The sequence below is a fragment of the Lygodium microphyllum genome, chromosome 17 (assembly GCF_053477565.2).
Source record: "Lygodium microphyllum isolate KBCC chromosome 17, Lygodium_microphyllum_v1.1.10, whole genome shotgun sequence".
In the NCBI taxonomy this organism is placed as follows: domain Eukaryota; kingdom Viridiplantae; phylum Streptophyta; class Polypodiopsida; order Schizaeales; family Lygodiaceae; genus Lygodium; species Lygodium microphyllum.
The window spans coordinates 131,207,078-131,234,920 of record NC_141151.1 but is presented as its reverse complement, the minus strand read 5'-3'; the positions used below and the strand labels follow the sequence as shown (position 1 = coordinate 131,234,920).

The following is a 27,843-nucleotide window of genomic DNA, read 5'->3' as shown; positions in this document are numbered from 1 at the left end:
GTTGTACTTGATATATATTTAAAACCTAAAATGTGCTACACTAGTCTTTTGTACTGAACATCAAGTGTCGTGCTCACTCTCTCACTCTACTACTCTCAACTCTTTGCATCTTCACCCTTAGCTTAAGAACATCCTTCACAACAAGGTTGTGCACGCTTCTTGAAGCCAGTGAAGGTCGTCAGGCCGCATGACAGGCAAGCAGGAGCCTCAGGCACCAATTGTCAATGTTTAGTAGGTGCAGGAGAGGCAGTGAGGGACCAGCTAGTGTAGCGAGTAGGAATAGGCGGCATCTTCGTCAATGCTTGCTACAGGCAACGTGCAATAGGTTGACTAGGCCAAATGGGACTTGCATGCGACCAGCTAGGTGACACGCAACCTGGTTCAGGCGGCTGACGAGATAGCAGCCAAGCGGAGAGGACGGGCGACCAAGACCAGTTGCCACAAGCATGGCATGCGCGGTCAGGCGACGATGGGCAAAGGTCAACGTCCTTTATTTTTCCAGAAATATCTGTTTTTTTCTTTTCTTCTTCATCGGGCATTCACACGCAAAGGCACAAAGCCAAAATTTCGTCGAGAAAATTGGGGCTTTTCTCGGATTTGAGGACTTAAATGCAGAAGTGGACAATCTGACTCAGAAATTGCAAAATCAATGCACATTTGCCCATGAAATTTTGTGGCTTTTCACATTTCAGTGAAATTTCTTCACTTTCAATGAAATTTGTGCACACTAGACCTGAGAAATTTGGGGCTTTTGCAGAATTTCATCAATTTGTGCAAGAATTGCATGGTATATGATATGCACTTGGGTACTTGAATTGATGCAATTTGAACGGACTATTCTCTAAAAATTTGGGGCTTTTGACCCAAATTGTCAAATTTGTGCTTGGGAATGCCTTGGGACAGAAATTGCAGTGAAATTTTGGGGATTTCACATGTAATTGTTGGCTTGGTCTCTAATTGTGTCAGAAATTGCTTGAGGAGTGCAGCAAACAACATTTTTTAATTCTGAAAATTCATTTGCAGATCTGAAATTTCTGCAATCTTGGGACTTTCATTGCTGGTTGGTACTCTTGTGCATTGTGGTCACTTGTGTCATATTTGGGCTGTCTTGATCGCCATGAGGAAATCTATATGCAAGAGCCCGATGGTTTTGTTGCAAAGGGAAAAGAGCACATGGTATGTAAACTCAACAAAAGTGTGTATGGGCCGAAGCATGCACCATGAGAATGGTATCACAAATTTGATACATTTATGCAATCTCAGGGATTTCATCATTCTCAAGTTGATCATTGCTTATATACCAAGAAGGCAGCAGATGGCAGCCTTATTCTCTTGGTTTTGTATCTGGATGACATGCTAATTGTAGGCAAGGATGTTCATGCCTTGGACTCCTTGAAGCAGGATCTACACAATAGCTTTGATATGAAAGATCTTGGTGAGGCAAATCACATTCTTGGCATGTGTATACTCAGAGACAGAACAAAGGGTCTTTATCTGTTATAGCAGGAGTATATTACGAAAGTTTTGCAACGTTTAAATATGGAGGGGGAAAAAACTATTAGTGTACCATTGCCTCCACATGTGAAACTTAGTGTAGATGACATCCCTACATTGCATGATGGAAAAGGCTGAAATGGCCAAGATACCCTATGCTTCAACTGTAGCTTGTTGATAGTTCGATGTATGCTATGGTTGCTACATGTCCTGACATTGCATTGGCGGTGGGAGTGGTTAGCAGATACATGGCATATCTTGGTAAAAAGCATTTGGAAGCAGTGAAGGGTATCATGAGATATCTTAAGGGCACAAATGATTTGTGTTTGTGCTTTGGCAAGCAGAAGTTATCTATTGTTGGTTTTATGGATGCACACTATTCTGGCCATCCTGACTGCATGAAGTCTACTTAAAGGATATGTGTTTATGTTACAGGAGGAGCAGTCTCTTGGATATCTAGGCTGCAAAAGTGTATTGCAATGTCTACTACAGAGGCAGAATATGTGGTTGCCGTAGAGGCATGAAAAGAAGCTTTATGGCTTTCACGTCTGGTGATAAAGCTTGGGATTACAGAGGTTCCTATCCTTCACTCTGGCAGTCAGAGTGCTATCATGCTAGCATGGAATCCTATCTTCACGCAAAGACAAAGCACATACAAGTAAAGTATCACTTTATTAGGGATTTACTTGACAGCAAAGGCATTGAGCTTGTCAAGGTACATACAGATGATAATCTTGCATGCCTTACGAAGGGTCTTCCAGTCGAGTGGTTTGCTCATTGCCGCCAGATGATGGGGTTTGGATAGTATATGTGTCTTTCAGCTTTGTACATACATAGAATTAGTTGATTCTTTCCTCTACCTTCAAGCACGTTGCCTTTAGGTGGGAGGTTGTTGGGAATAAAGGCTCAGTGTGCTTTTCACCATGTTCGGGTGTGAATGCACCCTTTCACTTGTTGTACTTTATATATATTCAAAACCTAAAATGTGGTACACTAGTCTTTTGTACCGAATTCGCATCAAGTGTCGTGCTTACTCTCTTACTCTACTGCTCTCAACTCTCTACATCTTCACTCTCAGCTTAGGAACAACCTTCACAACAGATGAGAGAATGAGGAGGGCTGGCTAATCACGAAGGATCAATGATGGATAATGGATAATGAAAGTGGGAGGATAGGCCATCTATATATATAGGTGAAAAAGAGAAAAAACCCTAAATGTGGTCAAACCTCTAAAAAATAGCCAAAAGTACACAAAAAGAAATGCACTAATGTACTCTCCATCTAAAGTGTCTACAACACATAAAATGATAGACAGATAATTTCAGAGTGCTTAATGTCCTCATCTGATTCAGATTGAGGTTTACAGGTAGGAGATGACTATACAAGACATACATGATTGCTAATACCCCCTATCACATCCTTGATGTGGTAGAAGCCCAAGGAGATGCCGATTTGAGGGTGGCAATAAGAGTGGCAATGCCGATGTAGTCCGTCGATGAAAAAAGCCAGCCAAGGAGCAAGACCCCCTCTCCATATAGACATCCGATTAGGTGGAAGGCCATTGAAGGGAAATGGAAATGGAGAGGCCTTGAACGGATCACTCTTGAAAACTCCAGTTGGGGATGGTGAGCTAAGCCTCTAACCCAACTATGAGAAGATATTGAGGAACTATCAAAGGCACCATAAACTACATAGAAATACTAGAGACCAAGGGCTTAGTGGCAGGGAATGGTGGCTCGAAGACGAAGAAAAGGGGTAGCTGCATAAAAAAAAGGCCTAAAGTTGAGTGGAAACCTTGAAGAAACTCCTCACACTCCTAGAAAGTCCCCTTTGAAACATAAAGGGCTAGGAAATCCATAGCCGTATCAGCGATACCATCCCCCTTTGAAAGCGATGGGAGGTACAAGGGAACCACTAAAGGAGATGGTGGGGAATGGGATGAAACGTGTGAAATAGATGGTGCACAAGTGGGAATAGGTGCGGCAATAGAAAGTTGCCTTTGGAGGGCCTTGCACAATGGAAGGGGAATGGAGCATAGATAGCCCTCGCTCTTGCCAACGTGTCACAAAAGGGGGCTCTTATAGAAGAATCCTCAATAAAGATGGCCGGCTCAGTGTAGGCAACATAGGTCTCGAGTCTAGGAAGGCCATGAATTGAGAGGATAGGGAAGCCCAAGTTAGGACCATATAGGCCCTAAAAAATGGAGCTTCATGGATGGTGAGACAATAGAGGCAAGGTGCCAACACCACTAATAGGCGCTAAAGAAATGTCACTAGCAGTGACGATACTCTCACAGAAACAGAGAACCTATAGCGAATCACCTTGGGGAGTCATAGGACTCCAGGCACCACTAGCAATGAGCCAAGGCTGCTCAAAGGAAGAGAGAGTCAAAGAAGGCTCCTTCACTTGATAAATGTGTAGAAACACTAAGTGGAAATTGGGGATGGTGAAGGCTCTGATGTAGATCCACCCTTCACTTCTAGATGAAGGTGAGGGTACATTCTCCAACACTTCTCAGGGTGTGAGGCCTTCCCACAATGAGGACACGTGGGATATCCTCTACTCTTCCATACAAAAGCTATATTAGAGTGGAAGGATAATTCCAACTTCTTCCTCTTCCCTTTGGTCTGCTTGGCTTGGAGATAAAGAAGCATAAGCATAACCATGTGCACGAGCTCCGCAAGAATTTGTCTCATTGTGACGCGCATCCTGCTCAAGTACCAATGGGACTAGCTCCTCCCAAGTGAGAGTCTCTTGGCTATGAGAAGCGAGAAGACTGTTGGGAATAAAGGCCTCTTGCCTTTAAATGTGCTCGGGTGTGAACACACCCTTAGCACTTGTACTTACACATAAATATCTATCTAAAAACCTAAAGGTATACACTCGTCATTGTACCTATAAAACGTGTTCACTCCCTGCTCTGCTCTCTCTCACTCTCTCTGTCTCTACGCACACAACGAACGCCTGCTGTATCGATCTTCGTGCCTAACCCGTCACTACAAATTGGTATTAGAGCGTAGAGTGCATGCTCCCCGAGGTCAAAGGCAGCTCGCGTACAGCTGCCGAGTGTGTGACTGTCGGTAGACAGGAAACGAGTAGCAATTCCAGGTTGCAGGTGTAGGTCAAGAACGCTAGTAGATAGTCGAGTAGTCGGTTGAGGTAGGAAGGATCACGGCAGGTCCAATAGGTGACAACAGGTCCAACGTGGACCAGTGGGCGTGACGGGCAGCAGCGGGGCTCACGGATGGGACCATCGTGATGGGCAGCAACGGGGCTCATGGATGGGACCAGCGGGCAGCACAAGCGATGTCCGCAAGTGACGTTTGCATGGAGCAGCGACTAGGCGCTAGCGTGTCGGGCAGCAGTTGCGACGAAGGGCTCGTGGCGGGTAGGCGCAAGCGACAACGGCTTCATGGCGGGCAGGCGCAGGTGACGTCAGGTCATGTGACCGGCCCCACGGGTCCATAGACACCCCTCGTCACGTTCTTTTAAAAAAAAAGGAAAAATCAGCTTCTACCCCTTTCTTGACGAGGTTTTGCGCGCGCAAGCACAGAATGTTAGATTTGTGCAATCTTGGCCCATAAATTTGGGGCTTTTCTAGATTGAGTGCTATTCATGCAAAATTGAGGCATCTGCATCAGAAATTGCAGACATTGTGCGCATTTGAATTGGGGATTTTGCCAAAATTATTGAAATTTTGCTCATTTGAGTGAAATTCCTCAACATTGGACCCATAAAATTTGGGGCTTTCATTGTATTGGTGAAATTTTGTTCAGTCGAGACAGATTGGCTGGCATTGATGCACATTTGGATCCGGAAAATTTGGGGCTTTCACAAAATTTTGTGAAAATTTGCTAAATTTGCTCGTTTTATGCTTTCGGGAATATGTATTAATGCAATTAGGACAGATTGGTCAGTAAAACTTGGGGGTTTTGCTGAAATTACTCTATTTTGGCAAGATTGGCCTGTTTTATGCATGACAGAGAAAATGCAGATGTGTGGTTGATGCATTGAGCACAAAATTTTGGGGCTTTTGACTGTTCATGTCAAATTTTATGCCTGAGGGTACATGTACAACAGAAATTGCAGCTAAAGTTTGGGATTTCTCATGTAATGTGATGTATATGCACTTGGAACAGCTGTAATCAGTTGTGGAATGCTGTAGTACATGGTTTGGTGCTTCTGAAAATTTACTTAAATTTACTTACAGATCTGAAATCTGTGCTTCTACGTGGTCATTTATTGCTGGTTGGTACTTGTTTGTACCTTGGTCACTTGGGTGAGAGTTTTGGGCTTGCATTTGCTGATTTTTTTGTCACATTTGGGATGAAAATCATGGCTGGTAGCAATGACAGCAGTAATTTGATGCACATTAAGAAGCTTGAAGGAGCACATAACTTTGCAATCTGGCAAAAGCAGTGCTACAATATCTTGTTCAAGAAGAAGCAGGCAAAGCCGATTAAGACCAAAGAGGCAAAGCCCGCAAATATGGGACAGGAAGAATGGGATGAGTTAAATGAGCTTGCATGCTCAACCATTGAGCTATCGATTTCTGATTGAAGGTTTGGATTCTGCATATGCTATTTAGACTCGACTGGAAGAATTGTATGTACAGAAGAGTGCCGCAAGCAAAGTGTATTGGCTGAAAAAGCTTATGGATTTGTTTATGAAAGAGGGTACAGTAATGTCTACTCACTTGAGTGAGTTTAACTCCATTTTCAGCCAGCTGGTTGCCTTAAAGTTCTTGATTGATGAAGAATTTAAGGCTACGTTCTTGCTTTGTACTTTACCAGAGAGTTGGGATACATTCAAGATTGCTATGAGTAATTCTAATGCGATTCTTTGTATGCTGATGTAGAGAGTGCTCTGCTCATGGAAGAAATGAATCGGCAGAACAATGCATCCAGTAAATCTTTTAGTGCTTTGTATATACTAGGGGCAGATCACAGTAGAAAGGCAAATTTGATAGCAAGGGACGTAGTAAATCACGTGGCAAGGATGTTGAATGCCATCATTGTGGCAAGAAGGGTCAATTTAAATGTGATTGCTATAAATGGAAGAAAGAAAAAGAAAAGGGCAAGAAGATAGATGATAGCAAGGAAGAGAAAAAAGAGAGTCAGCCTAAGAAGAGCAGTGTAAAAATTGAAGAGGTGAATGTAGTTACTCATGGCAGTGATGGTGGGAGTGACGTACTCTTTGTCTCTTCACACTTTGGTGCACATGCTTTACTTGCAGATACGGATGATGTCATGCATACTTGGATTCTCGATTCAAGTGTTTCCTTTCATGTCACCCCTCATCTTGAGTGGTTCTCTGACTATACAGGGGGTCGACATGGTGTTGTCCATCTTGGGAATAACTATGCATGTGACATTGCACGTATTGGCAGTGTGCAGTTACAGTTTCAGCATGAATCTGTCTTTACACTTCGGCATGTACGGCATGCATCTCAGCTCAAGAAGAGCTTGATTAGCACAGGGCAACTAGATGCTGGTTTTTATATCACCTTTGGTGATGGAAAGTGGAAGATCTGTAAGGGATCTAGAGTGATTGCCAGAGGTTGCAAGAGTAATACTTTGTATCCACTTCATGTATCTATTGTGCGTGACCATGTTGTTGTCGTGACCGAGCAATCAAGTGTTTCTTTGTGGCATGGCCGGTTGGGATACATGAGTCAAACAGGAATGGAAGTGCTTTCTCGTTTGGGTTACTTGCCTTGTCTTCGTTATGTTGATTTTGAGCATTGTGATCATTGTATTTATGGCAAACATGCACAGACGTCTCATAAAAAGTCTCTTTTTTTGAAATCTTCTCCTCTAGAATCAGTACATTCAGATGTATGTCACTTGTCAGGATTATCTTTAGGGGGAAAGAAATGTTTTGCCACCTTTGTCAACGATGCCACATGAAAGGTATGGTGTTTATTCTATTTGTAGCAAGGATGAAGTGCTTGATAAGTTCAAAATATTCTTGGCATTGGTTGAAAATGAGATTGATAAGACACTTAAGTGTCTTCGCTTTGACAATGGTGGGGAATATGTGTCCAAGGCCTTTCAGGCATTTTGTGACAGCAAAGGGATAAAGAGGGAGCTCATTGCCCCTCATAATCCGCCCCAAAATGGAGTTGCAGAGCGTATGAATTGGACCATATAGGATAAGGTCCGTATGCTGTCTCATGTTGCATTACCCCATGGTTTTTGGGTAGAGGCTGTTATGACAGCCGTTCATTTAATTAATCGGTCACCAAATAGGTCTTGAGGGAGGGGGGGAGTTCCCCAAGAAGCGTGGTTGGGCAAGCCATCTTCATATGCTCATCTGAAAGTGTTTGGCTACGAGGCTTTTGTGTAGGAACAACCAGCAAACAATGATCATTGGGTTAGGAGATCGTCTAGAGCTACTAGACAACCTGACAGATTTATTCCTGGTGCAAATAATGTGGCTGATTATGTCATGTTGATAGATTGTAGTGAACCGTCTTGCTTCAAGGAAGCAACGGATAGACAAACAACATGAAAGGGTACAAAGCCATGTTGTGAGAAATGGAATCTCTCGAGAAAAATGGCACTTGGGACTTGGTGCAGTTGTCTAAAGGGCAAAAAACACTTCCATGCAAATGGGTTTATAAGATGAAGGTCACTTCTGGTTCCTCACCAAAGTACAAAGCAAGATTGGTTGCAAAGGAGTACAAACAGGAGCATGGAATTGACTTTTATGATATTTTCTATCTTGTAGTCAAGATGACTACATTGAGAACCATTTTGGGCTTGGTTGCAGTTGAAGATATGTAGCTTATAGAGATGGATATAAAGATTGCGTTTTTACATGGTGATCTGCATGAAGACATATATATGCAGTTGCCTGAAGGGTTTGTAGAAAAAGGGAAAGAAAAGATGGTATGTAAACTCAAAAGGAGTTTGTATGGGCTGAAGCAAGCACCAAGAGAATGGTATCATAAGTTTGATACATTCATGCAATCTCAAGGCTTTCATAGATGTCAAGTGGATCACTGCTTGTACACCAAGAAGGCAGCAGATGGCAGCCTGATTATCTTGGTTTTGTATGTTGATGACACGCTGATTGCTGGTAGGGATACTCATGCGTTGGATTCACTGAAGCAAAGTCTTCATGGCAGCTTTGACATGAAGGATCTTGGTGATGCAAATCACATTCTTGGCATGCGAATACTCAGAGATAGATCACAAGGCTTACTCTATCTTTCTCAGCAGGAGTATATCTCCAAGGTTTTGCAACATTTCAATATGGAGGGGGGGATAACAATTGGGGTTCCATTGCCCCCATATGTGAAACTCAGTGCAGAGGACAGTCCTACATCTGATGATGAGAAGGTTGAAATGGCCAAGGTACCATATGCTTCAGTTGTTGGCACTTTGATGTATGCTATGGTTGCTACACGTCCTGACATTGCCTTTGCAGTGGGAGTGGTTAGCAGATACATGACAACCCTTGGCAAAAAGCATTGGGATGTAGTGAAAGGTATTATGAGATACCTCAAAGGCACAAAGGAGTTGTGCATTTGCTTTGAAAAGCAGAAGGCATTTATTGTTGGCTTTACGGATGCAGACTATGTTGGTCATGCGGATTGTAGGAAGTCCACTTCTAGGTATGTGTTTACTTTCATAGGAGGAGCAGTCTCTTGGATCTCCAGGCTACAAAAGTGTATTGCCATGTCTACTACAGGGCAGAGTATGTGGTTGCCACTGAGGAATGCAAGGAGGCTTTATGGCTTTCATGTCTGGTGGGAGAGCTTGGCATCACAGAGTTGCCTGTTCTCCATTGTGATAGTCAAAGTGCTATCATGCTAGCACAGAATCCTGTCTTTCGTGCAAAGACAAAGCACATACAGGTGAAGTACCACTTCATTAGAGATGTATTTGACAACAAGAGCATTGAGCTTGTCAAAGTGCATATAGATGATAACCTTGCAGACAGATGATGGGAGTTGGATAGATACATGTATTTCATCTTTGTACATACCTAGACTTAGCTGATTCTTTTCTCCTCTTAAGACACATTGTCTTTAGATGGGAGGTTGTTGGGAATAAAGGCCTCGTGCCTTTAAATGTTCTTGGGTGTAAACACACCCTTAGCACTTGTACTTACATACATATATCTATCTAAAAACCTAAAGGTACACACTCGTCATTGTACCTACAAAACGTGCTCACTCTTTGCTCTGCTCTCTCTCACTCTCTTTGTCTTTCCGTGCACAATGAACACATGCTGTCTTGATCCTTGGGCCTAAACCGTCACTACAGAGACTAATGTAGAACACATCATATGTCAGTGACGAAAGATATGAGAGAAGTATCTTAGCTAGGTCCTTCGAAGAAATGTATGTACCAAGAAATGAAAGCTCATCCCGAATCTCCATCTCTGGATGTGATCCCTCATCGTAGGGAAAATCTGCGATGATAGAGAGCTGTCCTAGCTTCAACTCAAGTGATAATCGATGCCCAAATGTTTGGATCTGGAAGAGAGATGCCAATCTCCTCCGAATCTATGTAGTGGTGCAGAGATGTCTAACATGCACGAGTATAGAATCTATATAACTTAAGAGGAGAGAAGAGCGGGCTCTGGCATTCAAACTATCTCATTAAGTTGCCAAATCTGCGGTCACACCATCATGAGGATCCATGGTAGATTGAGGTATAGGGACTAACAAAATTCCAAAGGTCACAGGTGTCGAGGGGACACTCCATGCAGCACGACCATAGAGGATAGTTCGGATGCAAAGAGAGAGGGCAGGATTGACACCTACTTAGGAGATGCCATCAATGCCAATTGGGGACTAGAAGCCCTAGAAGAATATAATGGGAATGTGTAATAAGGTGATGGTCTGTTTGAATGATCCCAAACCATTCAATGCCCCATAGCATACACGTTGACGGTTGACCATAGATGTCGTTCAATAAAGTACGTGCAAGAAAAAAAAAATGCTGCCACGGGAATAAAGGGAACCAATTAGAGGTGTCCTTAGGATAATTAGGGACCATCAGGCCACGATACAAAAGAAGACTAACTCGGGCAAGGTAGATGGGGAGCATCCAACACAAAAGGAAATACACTATGTGGGGCAGAGGAAGGAAGCAGTAAATGGAGAGGAAAACATGACTTCAATCTGTAATTGCAATCAATCCAGGGGTTGCTAATGTACCAAGAGTGCTTGGAAATGGTATACTTGCAATAAACGCAAATCTGCCTTGATGTTTCTTTGGTGGGTATGGAGGCCGCCCAGAAAAAAAAAGTTGCCTTGGTAAAAAAAGACTAGCCAGTTTGAAACACAGTAGAGAAAGGATGCTATCCACTTGTGAATAGGCCGCTCAACAGAGAATAGTGCCGCCTAGCTGAGAAGAGCTACAGCCTAGCCTTAAAGGCTGCTGCCTAGCAGAAAGGAGGTCGCCCAACAAGAAAAATGTAGATTCATGAGGCGTTGCTTGCAGAAAGCGCAGGCAATGCAAAGCCTAGTCTTAGAACGTGTGTCGGGGGTTGTATGCACTAATACACAGGTGATATAGGGCTCGTTTCTGCAGCATGTGTGCCAGGGGCTGGCTACAAAAAATGCAGGTTTGTTTTGTTGTTGCCTTGCCAATAAAATGGTTGCCCAACTTGTTTGATGCCGCTCAAGTGTAGTAATGGTGCCGCCTAGCTTCCATGGGTAACGCAGCCTAAAAAAGGGTCGGAAATAGGTCATCTTGCCTTGTTTGACTCCAAATGCAAGGTCTGCAGCATGTGCAGTTTTGCCACGTGACTGCAGTCGGACAGTTTGACTACAGTTGGTTGCATTAAATGTAGCCGACCTGTCTATTTCGGGCATTTTCTCGAGCATTCTTTTCAGCCTTTTTAAGGTTGAGTTTCGAGCAGACTTTCACACTTGTATTTGACAGATTTCAGCTTGCTGTTGACGGAGACAGCACTTGGGGCTGACAAAGATCGAAGTCCTCAAGGCGGACACATATGCATATATTCTCTCTGCACCCGTGTATAATTCTACATCCTTATACAACATTCTTCACTGCAGATTTTCTGTGTTTCATTCTCGTTTTCTCTCTCTCTCTCTCTCTCTCCCTCCTCTCTTTGTTTACTCTTTGTCATGGTCATTCGCTTCCGCATTGCTTCACTTTGACATGGTATTAGAGCATTGAAGGGCTGACCCAGGGTGTTGGACCTATTTGAAGAGGAGTTTTCAGCGCGACACAAGGCTATGTTTTCAACGTTCAAGTGCGAGCAAGTGGGCTATGCATCAGAACAAGGCTGAGGCAAGAGTGTGCGTGTCAGAAAAGAGAAGATTTGTTAAAGCTGTTGCTGTTTTTTTGGTGTTAGAGAAGGAAGAAGGCTGTGTTTTTGGCCTTCAAGTGTACATTTTACCTTTTTATCGCCTCCGGTGGGTGAAGAATGTTCGAGAATCGGAGCCAAGAGCCCTAGCAAGCTGCGTTTTCATAGTCAGAGGGGGTTTTCTTTTGCATTTGTGCAGGCATTATAGGTGAAGATGTCTATAGAGATGACATGGAGTTCCAAGTGATCACGGATCGGAAGGTGCATGTCTTACTGGCTCTTCCATCAGATCAAAAGCTCGATGGTGACAATTACCGCATATGGCGTGTGATGATGCTGGCCATATTGGAGTCTTATGATTTTGCGAAGCTTATGATGGAGGAGATCAATCGGCCCTTGGTGAGAGATGAGTCCAAACTCTCTTCAAGCGCTTGTACGAATTTGACCAAAGCCCAATCTCATTGGGACAAGCTGAATGCTAGGATTCGTTCTCTTCTTTTTCTGTCTTGTACAATAGCCGTGATAGTCCACATAGAGCACTTGACGGTGTCTCGGGAGATATGGCTGGCTTGACGAGATATACAACTGGATGACCCTTACAAATAGGGTTTCTTTGGAGGTGCAGATGCGGACCTTGTCCGTGAATAAGTCTACTTTACTTCGGGAATACATCAACAAGCTTCGGTAGCTTCAGATGCATGTTCAAAATGCAGGGAAACCCTTTTCCTTCGAAGAGATGGCGATCACTTTATTGTCCTAGTTGCCGCTATGATTCGGTACGTTTTATTCCGCTCTTATTGCTTCAGGGCGGGAGTCGACTCTTTGGTGGGAAGAGTTAGTTCCTATGGTCTTGGACCAAGAGGAACAATTGAAGGGAGAGAATGCTTCCAAATTGGAGGCATTGATTAGTCAAGCCTCTCAGAAGAAGGGGAAGGATCAAAAGGAGGAGGACAACAAATCTAAGAAGGACAAAGAGAAAGAATCGACTTGCCATATTTGTGGTATGACCGGCCATTGAAAGAAGGATTTCCCCTACAAGGACAAGAAGGACACCAAGAAGAAGGACATGAAGGATTCCAGAGCGGTGGTTGTATCCTCATCAGTTGCTTTTCTACAGTTAGAGGTCATTGAGGACTCCACCCTAAAGACTTCTGATGCTGTGATGACAGCTCCTCAGGCTTGAGAGTGAATCGTGGATAGTGGTGCCTCACGGTACACGACTCCTTCGAAAGTTGGTGTTGCCCATTTGCGACACTCGCGTGGGCAGATTCTCATAGGAGACAGCTCTTCTGTGTTTATTGCTGCACAGGGTGAGATGCAATTGATTCCAAATGGATGTGGTGGTACCCACACTTTCGAGGCGTTGCATGTGCCAGGTTTAGGGTATCATTTGCTTTCGGTATATAAGATTTGTTCTCTTGGTCTCTTGGTGGAGTTTGGCAGTGATGTTGTTCACATTCTTGATTGTGGATTGAGGAAGGTTCTCTCTTCAGGGTATGAGGAGAAAGACATCTACAAATTAAAGACTTCTTCCGCTCTTATCTCTCTTCTTCTTACCTCTTAGACACAGTCCTAGCTATGGCGTGCTCGGTTTGGCCACCTAAACTATGAGTATCTTCATAAGATGTTGCGAGGCTCGCTTGTTCGCGGTTTGCCGGACATAGTGGTGAGCCAACAGCCATGTGTTTCCTGCATTCGGGGAAGCAACATAGGGATGCGATTCCCAACAAAGCTTTGAGGCAGCCTACTTCACCTATGGAGCTTATATCTATGGAGTTATGTGGCCTGATGAGGAATGAGTCCTTGAAGGGGAGCTTGTACTTCATGTTGATCGTAGATGACTACAGCAGGATGACATGGGCCTACTTCTTGAGGCTGAAGTTGGAGGCTTTCTCCCACTTCAAGGATTGGCTTCTCTTCAAGGAGAATCGATCGGGCTGGAGATTGAAGACCTCGCGATCACATAAGAGTGGTGAATTTGTTTCTAATGAGTTTGCTTGTTTTTGTGCAGATAAAGGCATTCATCAGGAGTTTACTAATACCAACATACCTCAAGAGAATGGCATTTTGGAGTGGAAGAATTGAAGTGTGATCAAGATGGCCCGCACCATGATAGAGCATTGACGAATACCTCAGGTTCTATGGGCCGAGCAGTGGCTACGCAAGTCCATATCCTAAATTGATCCCCTACTTTGGCCGTTGATAGGATGACACCTTTTGAGGCTTACTTTGGGACTAAGCTTGATGTCTCTTATTTGAGGATCTTTGGGTGTGACGCTTATATGCACATCCCGAAGACGCAGCGTGACAAATTTGAGGCGGCTTTCCAACGACATGTAGTTGCTGGCTACAATTCTCAGTCCCAAGGTTATCGCTTGTATGATCTTGTGTAGCGAGATGTTTACACAAGCCGAGATGTGTGGTTTGTGAAAGTCTCGGCCACAGAGGGGGGTGAGGAGCACCTTGTACTTGGAGATCCAGGGGAGAGTTGGGCTCTCGAGATAGTTCCTTTGGAGCCTGAGCCTCTTGATGGAGATTCTTTTTCCAATTTTGAGTCTTCTCTTCTATCAATTACCCTAGTGGAGATCCCGCTGGTGGATGTACCGGAGTCTTTAGTCGATGGAGAGCGGCGATGAGAGATTCGGCCTCCTCGTTGGGCCCGTGACACACTTCGTGATTCAGGGATCGAGGGGGTTCTTGAGGAGTGGGAACCGTAGGATGGACCGTGGAGGTCATGAAGGCACCAAGCACATTCTTCGGAGCTTGTTTGCTCTAACTACTGTTTGATGTCCCGTGTTATGTAGGATCAAGAGCCTACATCAGTAAAGAAGGCTTTACAGTCTGATCATTGGTGAAAGGTGATGGAAGCCGAGTTGGAGGCTATTGAGCGGAATGGCACTTGGTTCCTTGTGCCTCGTCCCTCTCATAAGATGGTGATTAGTGTCAAACAGGCCTTCAAGACCAAGTACCATAGTGATGGCTCTTTGGACAAGCACAAGACTCGCCTTGTTGCTAAAGGTTTTGCACAACGCCCAGGTGTCGACATCCATGATACTTTTGCCGCTATAGCTCACATGGCGACTATTCGTGCTGTTTTTGCCTTGGTTGGTCATAGGAGATGGCCTGTTTTTCAGTTGGATGTAAAGTCGGCCTTCTTGAATGGTGATTTGAAGGAGGAGATCTATGTAGAGCAGCCTCTTGGCTTTGGTTCCTCAAATGGGCAAGTTTATAGGTTAAAGAAGGCCTTGTATGGTCTAAAGCAAGCTCCGTGTGCTTGGAACGAGAAGATTGATTCGTTTCTTCAGGCTCCGTGTCTTTTGAGATTGGAGGATTATCGGTCCATTTCTACTCCTATGGATCCGAATTGGAAGGCCCCTTCCCATGCAAATTCTCCTTTGGCAGATACTACTCGCTACCGTCAGTTGATTAGATCATTGATTTGGCTCCTCAACACACCGGTTGATCTATGTTTTGTTGTAGGTCTATTGGCTGGGTTTATGAGTGCTCCTCAATAGGTGCATTGTTAGGCTGCTCAGAGGATACTTCGGATTCTGAGGGGGATCTCCGACCTCAGGATTTTCTATCCAACAGGTACAGGTGCTTCCAATCTTGTTCTTGCAGGTTGGAGTGATTCAGATTGGGCTAGTGTTGTGTATCAAAGGCTATCTACTACAGGTTATTGTTTTATCTTGGGTGTTGGTGCTATCTCTTGGAGTCAAGAAGCAGCCCACGGTAGCCCTATCTTCGACTGAGGCAGAGTATCGGGCTACGTCTTATACCACATATGAGGCTGTGTGGCTTTGGCGGTTGTTGGAGGAGCTTGGTTGCCCCCAAACTCGTCCTACGATCTTGCGGCGTGACAATGAGAGTTGCATTGCCTTAGCACGGAATCCCGTATTCCATACCCGAATGAAGCACATAGAGATTCAGTATCACTTCATCAAGGAGAAGCTTCTGGATGCGACCATTGATGTGGAGTACTGTAAGACTAAAGACAATCTTGTAGATTTGTTTACGAAGGCACTTCCTCAGGCTTTACTTCATCGACATTCTAGATCCCTCCATTTGTTGCCTTGTCCAGGATCTAAGAGGGGGTGTTGAGAGTCATTTCCTTGCCACGTTGGTAGTGCCACGTGGCAGCTTTGCCACGTGGCTGCAGTCAGACAGTCCCACTGTAGTTAATTGCATTAAATGCAGCCGACCTGGCTATTTCGGGCATTTCCTCAGGCATTCTTTTCAGCCTATTTAAGATTGAGTTTCCAGCAGACTTTCACACTTGTATTTGATAGATTTCAGCCTGCTATTGATGGAGACAACGCTTGGGGCTGATGGAGATTGAAGTCCTCAAGGCGGAGACATATGTAGATATTCTCTCTGCACATGTGTATAATTCTGCATCCTTATACAACATTCTTCACTGCAGATTTTCTACGTTTCATTGTCTCTCTCTCTCTCCTCTCTCTGTTCACTCTTTGTCACGGTCATTCGCTTCTGCATTGCTTCACTCTAACATGATAATGGATAATGAAAGTGGGAGGACAAGCCGGCTATATATAGGTGAAAAAGAGGGTAAACCCTAAATGTGGTCCAACGCCTAAAAAATAGCTAAAAGTGCACAAAAAGACATGCACTAATGTGCCCTCCATCTAAAGTGTCTAAAACACATAAATGGGAAACAAAGACAATGTCAGAGCTCCTAATGTCCTCATTTGACTTAGACTGAGACTCATAGGCAGGAGATGACCACACAAGATACACATGATTGCTAGCAGGAGCAATGTGATTACAATGGTTGTACAAGGTTGCAACAGTCAGCCCCAACACACAGCTTTATGCATGAGTGTAGGTGCCAGACAATAGCAGGGGGGTGAGAGAACGAGGAGCTGGCTGATCACAAAGGATCAATGGTGGATAATGGATAATGAAAGTGGGAGGGTAGGCTGCCTATATATAGGCGAAAATAAGGAAAAACCCTAAATGTGGTCAAACCTTTAAAAAATAGCCAAAGGTGCACAAAAAGAAATGCACTAATGTGCCTTTTATCTAACGTGAGTTGCATAAATGTATCAAATTTATGATACCATTCTCGTGGTGCCTGCTTCAACCTATACAAACTCTTGTTGAGTTTACATATCATGTGCTCTTTCCCCTTTGCAGCACATAGATCTCCTCATGCAGATCATCATGTAAAAAAGTGGTTTTTACATCCATCTGTTTGAGTTCCATGTCTTCAAATGCAACCAAGCCCAAGATGGTTCGTAAAGTATTCATTTTGACTATAGGAGAAAAGATCTCATTAAAATCAAATCATGTTCTTGCTTGTACCCTTTAGCAACTAGGTGTGCCTTGCACTTTGGCAAAGAACGAGAAGTGACTTTCATTTTGTAAAGCCATTTGCATGGTATCACTTTTTGCCCTTCAGGCAAATGCACCAAATCCCAAGTGCCATTTTTCATGAGAGATTCCATCTTTGACAGCATTGCTTTATGCCATTTCTTACTATCTTTTCTGTCCATTGCTTCCTCGAAGCATGATAGCTCACCACAATTTGTCAACATGACATAATCAGCCACATAGTTAACACTAGGAACGAACCTATTTGGTTGTCTTTGTACTCTAGTCGACCTACGGACCCAAATTCCCAATGGTCAAGATCTGCTGGCTGTTCAACCTGCAAATCTGCATTAACAGCTTGCTGTTTTGCAGGTTCAGTGCACTGTACAACTGGTTTTGGTTGTTCCAAAGGCATATGTTCTTGCTGAATTTGTGGTACATCATGGACAAAATCTTACTGATTATTTTCAGCATCATTCCCTGCATTTTCAGGAACATTTACTATAGGTATTTCCTGCTGTCCAACGGGTATTCTTTGCTATCTTATTGGTACATCCTCCCGGAATACAACCCCTTTGATTTCCTCCGTTTTTTTGGACTGTTTGTGCATGCGATCTTCTCAAAAGATAACATCATTGCTGCATACTACTTTTCTTTTCTTGGGATCCCAATCAATACCCCATCTCACCTTCATCACTATATCCTAGGAAAATACATTTACAGGACTTTGGCTCAAGTTTGCTACGTTCTGTCTTGCGAATGTGCACAAATGCCTTGCAGCCAAACACTCTCAAGTGAGCATACGAAGGTGGCTTGCCTGACCACGCTTCTTGAGGGACTCCTCCCTCTAAAGACCTATTTGGTGATCGATTAATCAAGTGTACGGCTGTCATAACAACCTCTGTTCATAATCCATGAGGTAAAGCAACATGTGATGGCATTGTACAGACCTTGTCTTGAATGGTCATGTTCATACGCTCTACAATATCATTTTGGGGTGGATTATGAGGAGTGGTGAGTTCCCTTTTAATCCCTTTGCTGTCACCAAAGTTCTCAAAACCTTTGGACACATATTCCCCCCATTGTTAGAGCGAAGGCATTTTAATGTCTTACTGGTTTGATTTTCAGCAAGTGCCATGAATTTTTTGAATTTATCCAAGGTCTTGTCTTTGTGACGATATGGATAAACCCATACTTTGTGTCTGGCATCATCAACAAAGGTAATGAAATACTTCTTCCCCCTTGCTAGAGATAATCTTGGCATTTGATATACATTTGAATGTGCCAACTCTAAGGGTGAAGAGTTTAGAGAAAGAGATTTTTTATGTGACGTTTGAGCATGTTTGCCATAAATACAATGATTACACTGATTCAAAATCAGCATACCTCAAAGACAGCAAATAATCCAAGTGAGAAAGCACTTTCATTCTAGTTTGAGTCATGTGTCCCAACTGCCTATGCCACAAAGAAACACTCGGCTGCTCGATTATGGCGACTACTTGGTCGCGCACACTAATACATGCAAAGGATACAAAGTATCACTTTTGGAGCCCTTAGCAACAATGCGAGGGCCCTTACAAATTTTCCATTTGCTATCCCCAAAGGTGGTGTGATAGTCTTCATCATCTAGCTGCCATGTGCTTATCAAGCTCTTCTTGAGCTGAGGTACATGTCTCACATTATGCAAAACAAACACAGAGCCATGTTGAAATTCCAATTTCACATTGCCAATGCTTGCAATTTTACATGCATAGTTATCCTCCAAGTGGACAACACCACGTACACCACCATTGTAGTCAGAATACCATTCATGATGTGGTGTGACATGAAAAGATGCACGCGAATCAAGTATCCAAGTGTACATATCCTCCTTAGAATTTGCAATCAATGCATGTGTACTCAATGAAGAAGCAAGAAGTACATCACTATCATTGTCATTCTCATGAGTGACTAGATTAACCTCTTCTATTTTCACATTGCTCTTCTTTGCAGGCTGGCTGTTCTTTTTCGCAGTCTTGTTGTCTTCAGTGTTAATGTTTTTGCCTTTCTCTTTTTTCAATTGAAAACAGTCCCGTTTGTAGTGCCCTTTTTTGCCACAATGATGGCACTCCATATTTTTGCCACGAGACTTGTTGCGTGCTTTAATTTTTGAACTGCTCTTTTATTGAAATATGCCTCTAGTGTGCAATGCATTAGAAGACTTGTTTGCTGAGTTATTTTGCCTATCGTGTTCTTCCATCAGCAAAGAACTCTCCACATTAGAATATAACAGCTGAGCATTCGAGTTACTCAAAGCTGTCCAATAAGTATCCCAACTTTCAGGCAAGCGCATAGCAAAAAAGTAGCCTTGAACTCATCATCAATATGGAAATCCAAAGCAATCAGCTGATTGAAAATTGAGTTGAATTTTTTTCAAGACATTTCCAAACCAACAAGATTACATTGCAAGTACCAACTAGCAGTGAAAATCCCAAGATTGCAAAGATTTCAGATTTGCAAATAGTTTTTCAGAATTAAAAAGTGTCTGTTGCTGCACTCCTCAAGCAATTACTGATACATTTAGAGACCAAGGCACCAATTACTTGTAAAATCCCCAAAATTTCATTGCAACTTCTGCTCCAAAATCATTCCCGGGCACAAATTTGACAATTTTGATCAAAAGCCCCAAAATTTTAGAGGGTAATCCGTCTAGATTGCATCAATACATGTACCCAAGTGCATATACCAAACATTTGTTGCACAAATTGAAGGGATTTTGCAAAAGCCCCAATTTTCATGGGTTTAGAGTATACCAATTCCACTAAAATGTGAAAAGCCCTAAAATTTCTTGGGCAAATGTGCATTAAATGTGCAATTTATGAGTTGGATTGTCTTGTCTTGTGCTGAAGTTTCGAAATTGGAGAAAAGCCCTAATTTTCTTGGGCAAAATTGCACGTTGTACTTGTGCGTGTGAAGGCCTGGCAAAGGGAAGACAAAAAATGGCAGAAATTAAGGAAAATTGAAAGGAAAAGGACGAGCCTGTCTTGGTGTTGACCAAGGCCGGCCGTCGAACCTACCACTTGGCTTGCGAATTGTCGCCCCAACTTCCTCGAACCTGTCCTTGCAGCGTGGAGCCCACTTGAGTCACCTTGATTGCCTCCAATCTGTCGCTTGCAACGTGGAGCTCGCCCGAGTCGCCCCGATTGCCGCAAGCACGGGGTGGTTGTGATGATGTGGAGCCCGCCTGTAGATATAGCGAGCACTTTTGAGGGTCTGCTTGTAGAGGCTTTGTACACCGTTTGTCAGCCTCGAACATTGTAAAAGGCACGATGAGCCTTTATTCCCAACAAAGACATTGTAAAAGCTCCTATGTCCTCGTTTGACTTAGGCTGAGGCTCAGAGGCAGGAGATGACCGCACAAGACATACATGACTACTAATAGTTCCATCACCATTGTTGACAACAGAGTTTGTGGAGTTTTCCTTTTGCTAGATATATAGGCTTTATCAATCAAAGTTCTTATGTGGTGGGTTTAGATTTTAACATTTTTTTTGTCCATGGTTTGATATATCTAGGTATGTGGATGCTCTTCACCCAAGATGCTATGATTGTTGCAGACTCTATTTCACGTTCTATTCTTTGGATAGGTATACTAGAGTGTGAGCTTGACAAGCTCACTACCCTTGCTGTGGGGACTTCCCACGAGCTTGGGCTACTTTGGCATGCTTGTTATGGGCACCTGAATTTTGACTCCATCATATAGGCTTTTGAGAAGAAGTTAGTGGAGGGACTTTGAGATTTTCCTCTTGTTCCCACCTTATACCTTAGTTGCTTACGGGGCAAGTAGCATAGGTAGTCTTGTCCATAGGTTGCTTCTTGCAGGGCTCTACTCCACTTGAGTTGGTGCATATTGACTCATATGGATCTATGGGCACGGTCTCCATTGGGAAGGCCAAATATTTAACGCTTATTTTTTATGACTTTAGCAGGTACGTGTGGCCTTTTTTCTAGAGTACAACAGTGAGGCATACTCCAAATTTTATGATTGAAAGGTGTTTCAAAGGGTGTAAAAGCAAGTCATAGAGGAGAGTTTTGCTCCAAAGTTTTTGACAGGTTTTGCAAAGAGCATGGGATTGGGATGGAGTATTCTCTTTTGAACACACCATATGAGAATGGTGTGGTGGAGCATGCCAATAGGACCATGCTTGAGATGGCCCATTCGATGTTGGAGCATTGAGGTCTTTCTCATATCTGTTTGTGTGAGGTAGTTGCTACAACGGTACATATCTGCAACAAGTCTCCGACTTCAGCTTTATAGGATATGACTCCATATGAGGCTTTCTTTGGGAAGAAGCCTTCCATGTCTCATTTTTCCATCTTTGGGTGCGATGCCTATGTCCATGTGGACAAGAAGAAACAAGGCAAGCTCGATCCGAAGTCAAATAAGTTTATCTTCATTGGTTATAGCATGACCATGAAGGGCTACCAGCTTTACGACCCAATGAAACGAAAGATTGAGGTGAGCAAGGATGTGGTATTTGAAATTTTGATGAGGTTGTGGCCTTTAGATGATCTGATTGATGGTGCTTGTACCACAGGTTGTTCTTTGTCAGGACCACAAAACGTATGTAATGAACTTGGGCGACACCCATATCAAGGTAATCATCTCTGGATCAGTGACCAGGGCTAGTGGGTCTTTGAAGTGTTGAGTGGCAGGCAATTGGCATGTGTACTATTGCCCAACTGGACTAGTTAGATGTGTGATAGGATTGTTTGGCTGTTTCGAGATTTGAGGCAAATCCTTCCTAGCTTTGGGATCACCGTTCTTCATCAACTTCCTTGGGGGCATTCACCGCCTATGCTGCTGAGATTGTGGATTGTGATTGGAAGCTTTGGAGGTTTGCAGTTGAACACGGTTGATGGAAGACCTGTCCTGGATAGGATAGTATGCGTTCTTTTTGGATGCAGAGCACAAGGCTGTGAGAATTGCAGATGTGCTGAATTGCAGGTGCCAGGCTGCAGCTGAAGACCTGCTGCTTTTGCGAGGCTTTCAGGGCTTGAAGCACTTGAACAGTTTCTTAACATACATGGGAACTTTTGGAAGATACCCCAAGTTACCTAAGTGATTGGGAGGCTTTGGGCGTCCCTGCATGTTTGAGTGAAGTGTTTCTTTTTCTTTCATTATGAAATCAATGCACTAACTCTTCAGAATATAAAATGCATCTGACAAAACAGCAAGTGTTCTTAATTACTATACTTAATTGTGTTTGAACTTTGAAGATAAGGTAACATACAGTAGGTGTTATTATAATATTAAATAAAATTAAGAGTCGACTGGATTATTTCACTTCTAAACGTAATCTCTTGTAGGTGTGGTCCTCAGGCAAATGCCAGGTTGCTTTTGAACTATGGTTTTGTTGATGAGGAAAACCCTTACGATCGATTATCAGTAGAGGTAATCTCATGATGTTAAACATGCTGCATGTCTGCTTTAATGATTGTCTAGTTCTTTTGAGTCCGAAGTAAGTACTCTTTTATTTGTGGTTTTCATCTTTCTGACTTTTTTCTAGGTGGCACTAGACACAACCGATCCCTTATATCAATCAAAGCGATTGATTGCTCAAAAGAACGATAGGTTAGCAATACAGACATTTCAGGTAAGCTGTGTGCCTTATGAGGTCCTCCTACATGTCCTTTTACATCAGTAATCTCTCTCTGAATTAGGTGATTACGTAAAAAAGTTTTATTTCCTTACATCTCTCTTATTGTTCCTCTTCACCACATATTACATCTTTTGGCAAGTCAGAACTTTTCATCACAAAGGCCTTGATTATTCTTGGGAGGCTAGGTCAACAATCTTGTCTTTTGGTGTGTGATGTTACATTTTTCAATTGTGCTCAGGATGGGGATTTAGGAAGTTTGATTTCCGTTCTAGTGGCTGAGTGGCCTTTCTTAGCTTTTTTTTGGCTTTGCACATTGTTTGCATGACCTTTGCAGGTTGGCCAGAAGACCATCTAACTTTACTTTATTACAACAACTTTAACACGACTGTTATGAAAAAGAAACAGCGTGGGAGGAAGGGTTTCATGTTTTGTTTTGGGGGGTGGGGGTGGGAAGGTCTCACAATACTAATTTCAACTTTACCAGAACTCAATTTATGTTTCATCTTTGCAGATCTACAAGGGAAAGGAAAGGGAAACAGTTCTTGACATGTTACCATTTCTTCGGCTTGGTCATGTTTCTGAACAGGAAGACATGCTGTCTGTTCTATCCTCAGAAGGGCCTGTTTGTGGGGTAAGAAATTAACGCAGTGAGATGAATAGTTGAATTTCCTATGCTGAGAATTCTGCTAGAAACAGAAAGAATATTATAACCTAAGCTCCTGGGAGTACATGGCAGTATTAGCAGCCAGTGAAATGTATATACAAAGTGAGATGGTCTGTCAAGTTATAAACTGTATTGCTACAGGCATATGAAACAGGGTGGTACCCTCCCAATTGAAAGCCTTTTACTGCAGGAAGCATCACTCAGGGTCAGTCCTATTTTATCTGTATTACAAGAGGATGTGATGGACTAATGTGGCTGCTAATTCTGTGGTCTTAATCATTGCTCTTAAATGTACCATTGGAACAATAAATTTGTGGTCTTAGGAGATTTTAACTTGCAAATTTCTTCGCTTGACTTCAAGGAGAGGGAAAGGGAGGGAGGTAGCTAGCCAGGAAGGAGAGCAAGGGAGATGGAATGGAGAATGAGCTAAGGGCAGTGAAGCTTCCAGCAATGTGGCTCTAGAGTTAATGAAATCATATGATGAATAAGATATTACTGATAATATTGCATCATTAAATAGTTCTGGAAAAGACTGGATTAGGCACAGTTTATGACATAAAAATGTTGATGTGGCTATCTGCAGGTTAGTCCTTGCATGGAAAGAGCAGTATTGGAGCAGCTTGTTACTTATTTCAGTGATCGAATAGCCAGATACCCTACGTCTCTTCTGGAAGATATCTCTGTGGTATTTTAAGCGCTCATTGATTATACGCCATAGGGATTGAGGAAGTTGATTTTTTGATTGTGTTATACGTGAGAAATTGGCAAAGTGTGGGATTCATTTGGCTCATGTTTGTTTCTTGTTTATGCACTTACAAGGTCGTATTTGTTTATGCAGTTGGCAGACCCTAACACACCACCCAAAAGGCGAGTTGCAACACAGCTTGTCAAAATTGAGAAAGAAATTTTGCACAGATGTCTGGAGGTGGTCAGTGAAATCATAGAACAGTTGCCCAGCAATACACCAGTTCCTTGCAGTGGGTCTTATGTTCCAAAATTGAAATAGGCCACCATTGTTTCACGGCTGTTGTGGAATCCCTGTTCCATATTAATTTGTGTAATTTTTTGTCCCTCATCCACTTCATTTGTATGTCCTTTCCAATTATCAAACACAATGGTTAATGATAGGAAGTTATATGTCGTTGCACAACAATAGTCATGTCAATACCGCTGCTGAAGAGAATGGACTGACGATCTTAGAAGCACACCACTGTAATCAACAGGTTGATGCTGGAGATTGGTATTCAAGAGAACAGCTGATGGTTTGAGAATGAAGAGGTCATTGTAAATTGTTCACTATCACTGAATGGTCTAGGTTTACCTGCAGTTTCCTTCAGAATGCAAGTTGAAACTTTAACTTGCTTTTTGCCATTTCTTAGTGGATGGTGTTAGTCCTTTCTTCCCATGTCTTCCATCCATGCAATTTTTAATAAGATTCTGATGCATGTTTGTGGTAACTAGTTCAGTAGGATTGCTGCCCTACTACATTCCATCTGAGGTGGTGACTAGGAGGTCAATTTTAATGCCTCGTACACAATACAATATTGAGGTGGTCTTTATAGTGGATCCAAGACTATACCTACCTGTGGGTCTCGATGCTACATCTTATTTCCGTTTCTTTTACATTTCCTATGATTAACTTGTAAGTGGTCTCATGCAACATTTGTATTTGGTTACTTTCCACAACAAATTCTACCCCCTTCAGGAAAAGAATGGAGGTTTTTTCATAAAACTTTTCTAGAGTAGTGCCTTGGATTCTTTTGTATGTTGGATGTAGTATTTGGGAGGAGCACGGGTATTGCTCATGTGGTATGCATTATTACTAGTATGAGCTTGCTCTTATAACAACTTGATGGTGTTTTGTCTCTCTCTCTCTCTCTCTCTCTCTCTCTCTCTCTCTCTCTCTCTGTGTCTCTCTCTCTCTCCCCAAAAACACACACACACAAAGAAACAATACAAGTAGGGAAAAAGAAAAAAACATGTATACGCACATGCATGCACACAGACACACACGTGTGCGTATGTATGTATATACGTATGTGTATGTTTAATATGTGTATTTTCATTTATGGTCTCATAAGTGTATGTATATACATATGTGTGTATGTTTAATATGTGTATTTTCATTTATGGTCTCATAAGTGTGTGTCCTCTCTCCCTCTAATCATTTTTATCTTGCCTCCTTTGTTTTTTCCTCAAGTCCTCTAACTCTCATCTTTTTATTGCATATGTATGTGTTATGTCTGCATGTGTGTATATGTGTATGCATGTGTATGTGTGTGTATACATACATGTATGTGTGCAAATATATATATGCATGCTTAACATGTGTGCTTTCATTTATATCGATGTCTTATCTCTTCCCCTTATCATTTTTCTCGTCTCCTTTTTTCTTGAGTGCCTTGTCTCTCATCTTTTTTCACCTTATATATGTATGCATATTATACGTATCTGTGTGCATGTGTATACGTGTACATGTATATATATATAGTTGTGTATGGATATATATATGTTTGCATGTGTGTAAATGCATGTATGTGTATATGTGTAGGCTTTATAAGTTTGTATCCATTCTATCTCCTCCTTTATTTTCTCTCTTTTGTCTTTTATAGCTCTCTCTCTCTCTCTCTCTCTCTCTCTCTCTCTCGTTGGGGGTAAATGTGCCTTTGCCTAGCCGCCTGTGTATTAGTACACTGACAGTATCTGCGTCTGCACATTGCATGCTGTGGGTGCTTATCATTATCTCTTCGTTTTTTATTCTTTCAGTGACATTTGAGTAAAGGGAAGGCTGGTCACACATTGTGACTATTGGAATTCCCACATTCGGAGTCTCTCTCTCTCTTGCTTCTACTCCTTCCACCGTAGCTCTTGCTCTCGCTCATACTTCCACTTCAAGGCTCACCTCCCTCCAACTGGTATCATAGTTTTTTTCTTCGTGAGCACACTCTTAGCTTCCATTTGAATGGCTACAATAGTCATCTGTTTGTTGGTAGCCATAGCCACTCCATTCAAGATTCTTATCAGTTGCATTCTTCTTGGGTACTCTTTAAGCCTTCTCGAGCAAGTCTTGGAGCAGTCCCCATAGCCCTCACCTTACTAGTGCAGCATCACATTGCATGAAAGAGTCCCTTTTTTAGTAGTAGCTCACGTTTTTCATCTCCTACAACATATCTTCATTAGGCAGCTATATAAGCACTTATATACTTGGTTTTGATGCTTGGTATTGATCCTTTCACTCTTGGCATTTGATTTGAGCATTAAGCTTCAATTTTGGACTGTTATAATAGTCCATAAACTGTCATAAAATAGGGTAGCATTTATATTTGATGTCTACACTCATTGCCATTGGTTAGATGATGCCTAGTTATGCTCGGTTGATGCTTATATATTTCGAGATGGTATGTTATTTCTTGGAATTGATTTTGGATTGATTTAACCACTTCATTTACTTTATTTTGGCTGAGGTTTGTTGGTTGAAAATACAAGGCAGCACTTTGTTTGATGCTTCTATGGTCAGCCTTGTTGGTCTTATGATACCCGGTTATGCTAGGGTGATTTTACATGTACGGGAAATGTTGTGCATGTGTTATGGGTTGGATTTGGAGCTGATTTTGGTGTTGAAATAGCTTGGTTTGATAGTGTATTCACTACTATATACAACAGGGATGAACCTCTTTTAACAAGTATTTTATATTTCTATTGCTTCTGGTTATGATTCGAGTGTTCTATATGCACTATTGATGTGTATCATCGATGCTAGTACATTGGTATATCATATGTCCATGATTTGAGGTGGCTTTGAGCTTGATTTGATGACTAATTTACTCAATTTTGATAGTGAATTTACTATTATAATAATTAGGCTTGAAGCCTATTTAGTCAATGTATGCTCTATCTATTGCTTACACATGCTTCTTGGGTGATTCATTTGATCATACGGATGTATATGGAGGTTGAAAAATGCTTTGTTTTGGTTTCGAAATGCTTGAGTTGTGATTAAGCTGTGTTTTGGTCTACATTAATTGGCATTCGACTACAATTGATATTTTTTTGTGATAGTTTATGCCTATTGCCTATGCTTGACATCTAGGCTTTATGCTTTGATGCTTATGTTAAAAATGTATGCTACTTGGAATGTCTATGTCTGATTGACATTTAGGTCTTCATTTGTGATTGTATTTGAGCATTTTGGAGATGTTGGACACTCTATTTGTTTGCTAGCTACTCGACTTTGGAAGCTTTAATGCTTTATGCTTTATGGGCTTGAGCTACTTTGGGATTTATGCTCTAGATGTATCCTACTCAAATGTCAAATATCTAATCATATATACTTGATATATTTGAGCAGTGCTTGCATCCTCTGCATCTAACTTTCCTTCCAATGGGAGATTCTAGCCAATTTGGATGTATATAGAG

General features: G+C 42.3%; 1 protein-coding gene across 1 annotated transcript in view; it reads left to right on the top strand.

The window, feature by feature from the left end:
* The window catches only part of LOC148022353 (uncharacterized), a 59,965-nt gene extending 35,095 nt beyond the window's left edge, over window positions 1-24,870 (top strand). The window contains exons 7-11 of the mRNA XM_087697977.1: window positions 22,471-22,555; window positions 22,671-22,757; window positions 23,275-23,394; window positions 24,011-24,112; window positions 24,266-24,870. Coding sequence (XP_087554103.1) covers window positions 22,471-22,555; window positions 22,671-22,757; window positions 23,275-23,394; window positions 24,011-24,112; window positions 24,266-24,433 — 562 coding nt within the window. The 3' untranslated portion in view covers window positions 24,434-24,870. The remainder of the gene's footprint in view (window positions 1-22,470; window positions 22,556-22,670; window positions 22,758-23,274; window positions 23,395-24,010; window positions 24,113-24,265) is intronic.
* The last annotated feature ends 2,973 nt before the right edge of the window (window positions 24,871-27,843 follow it).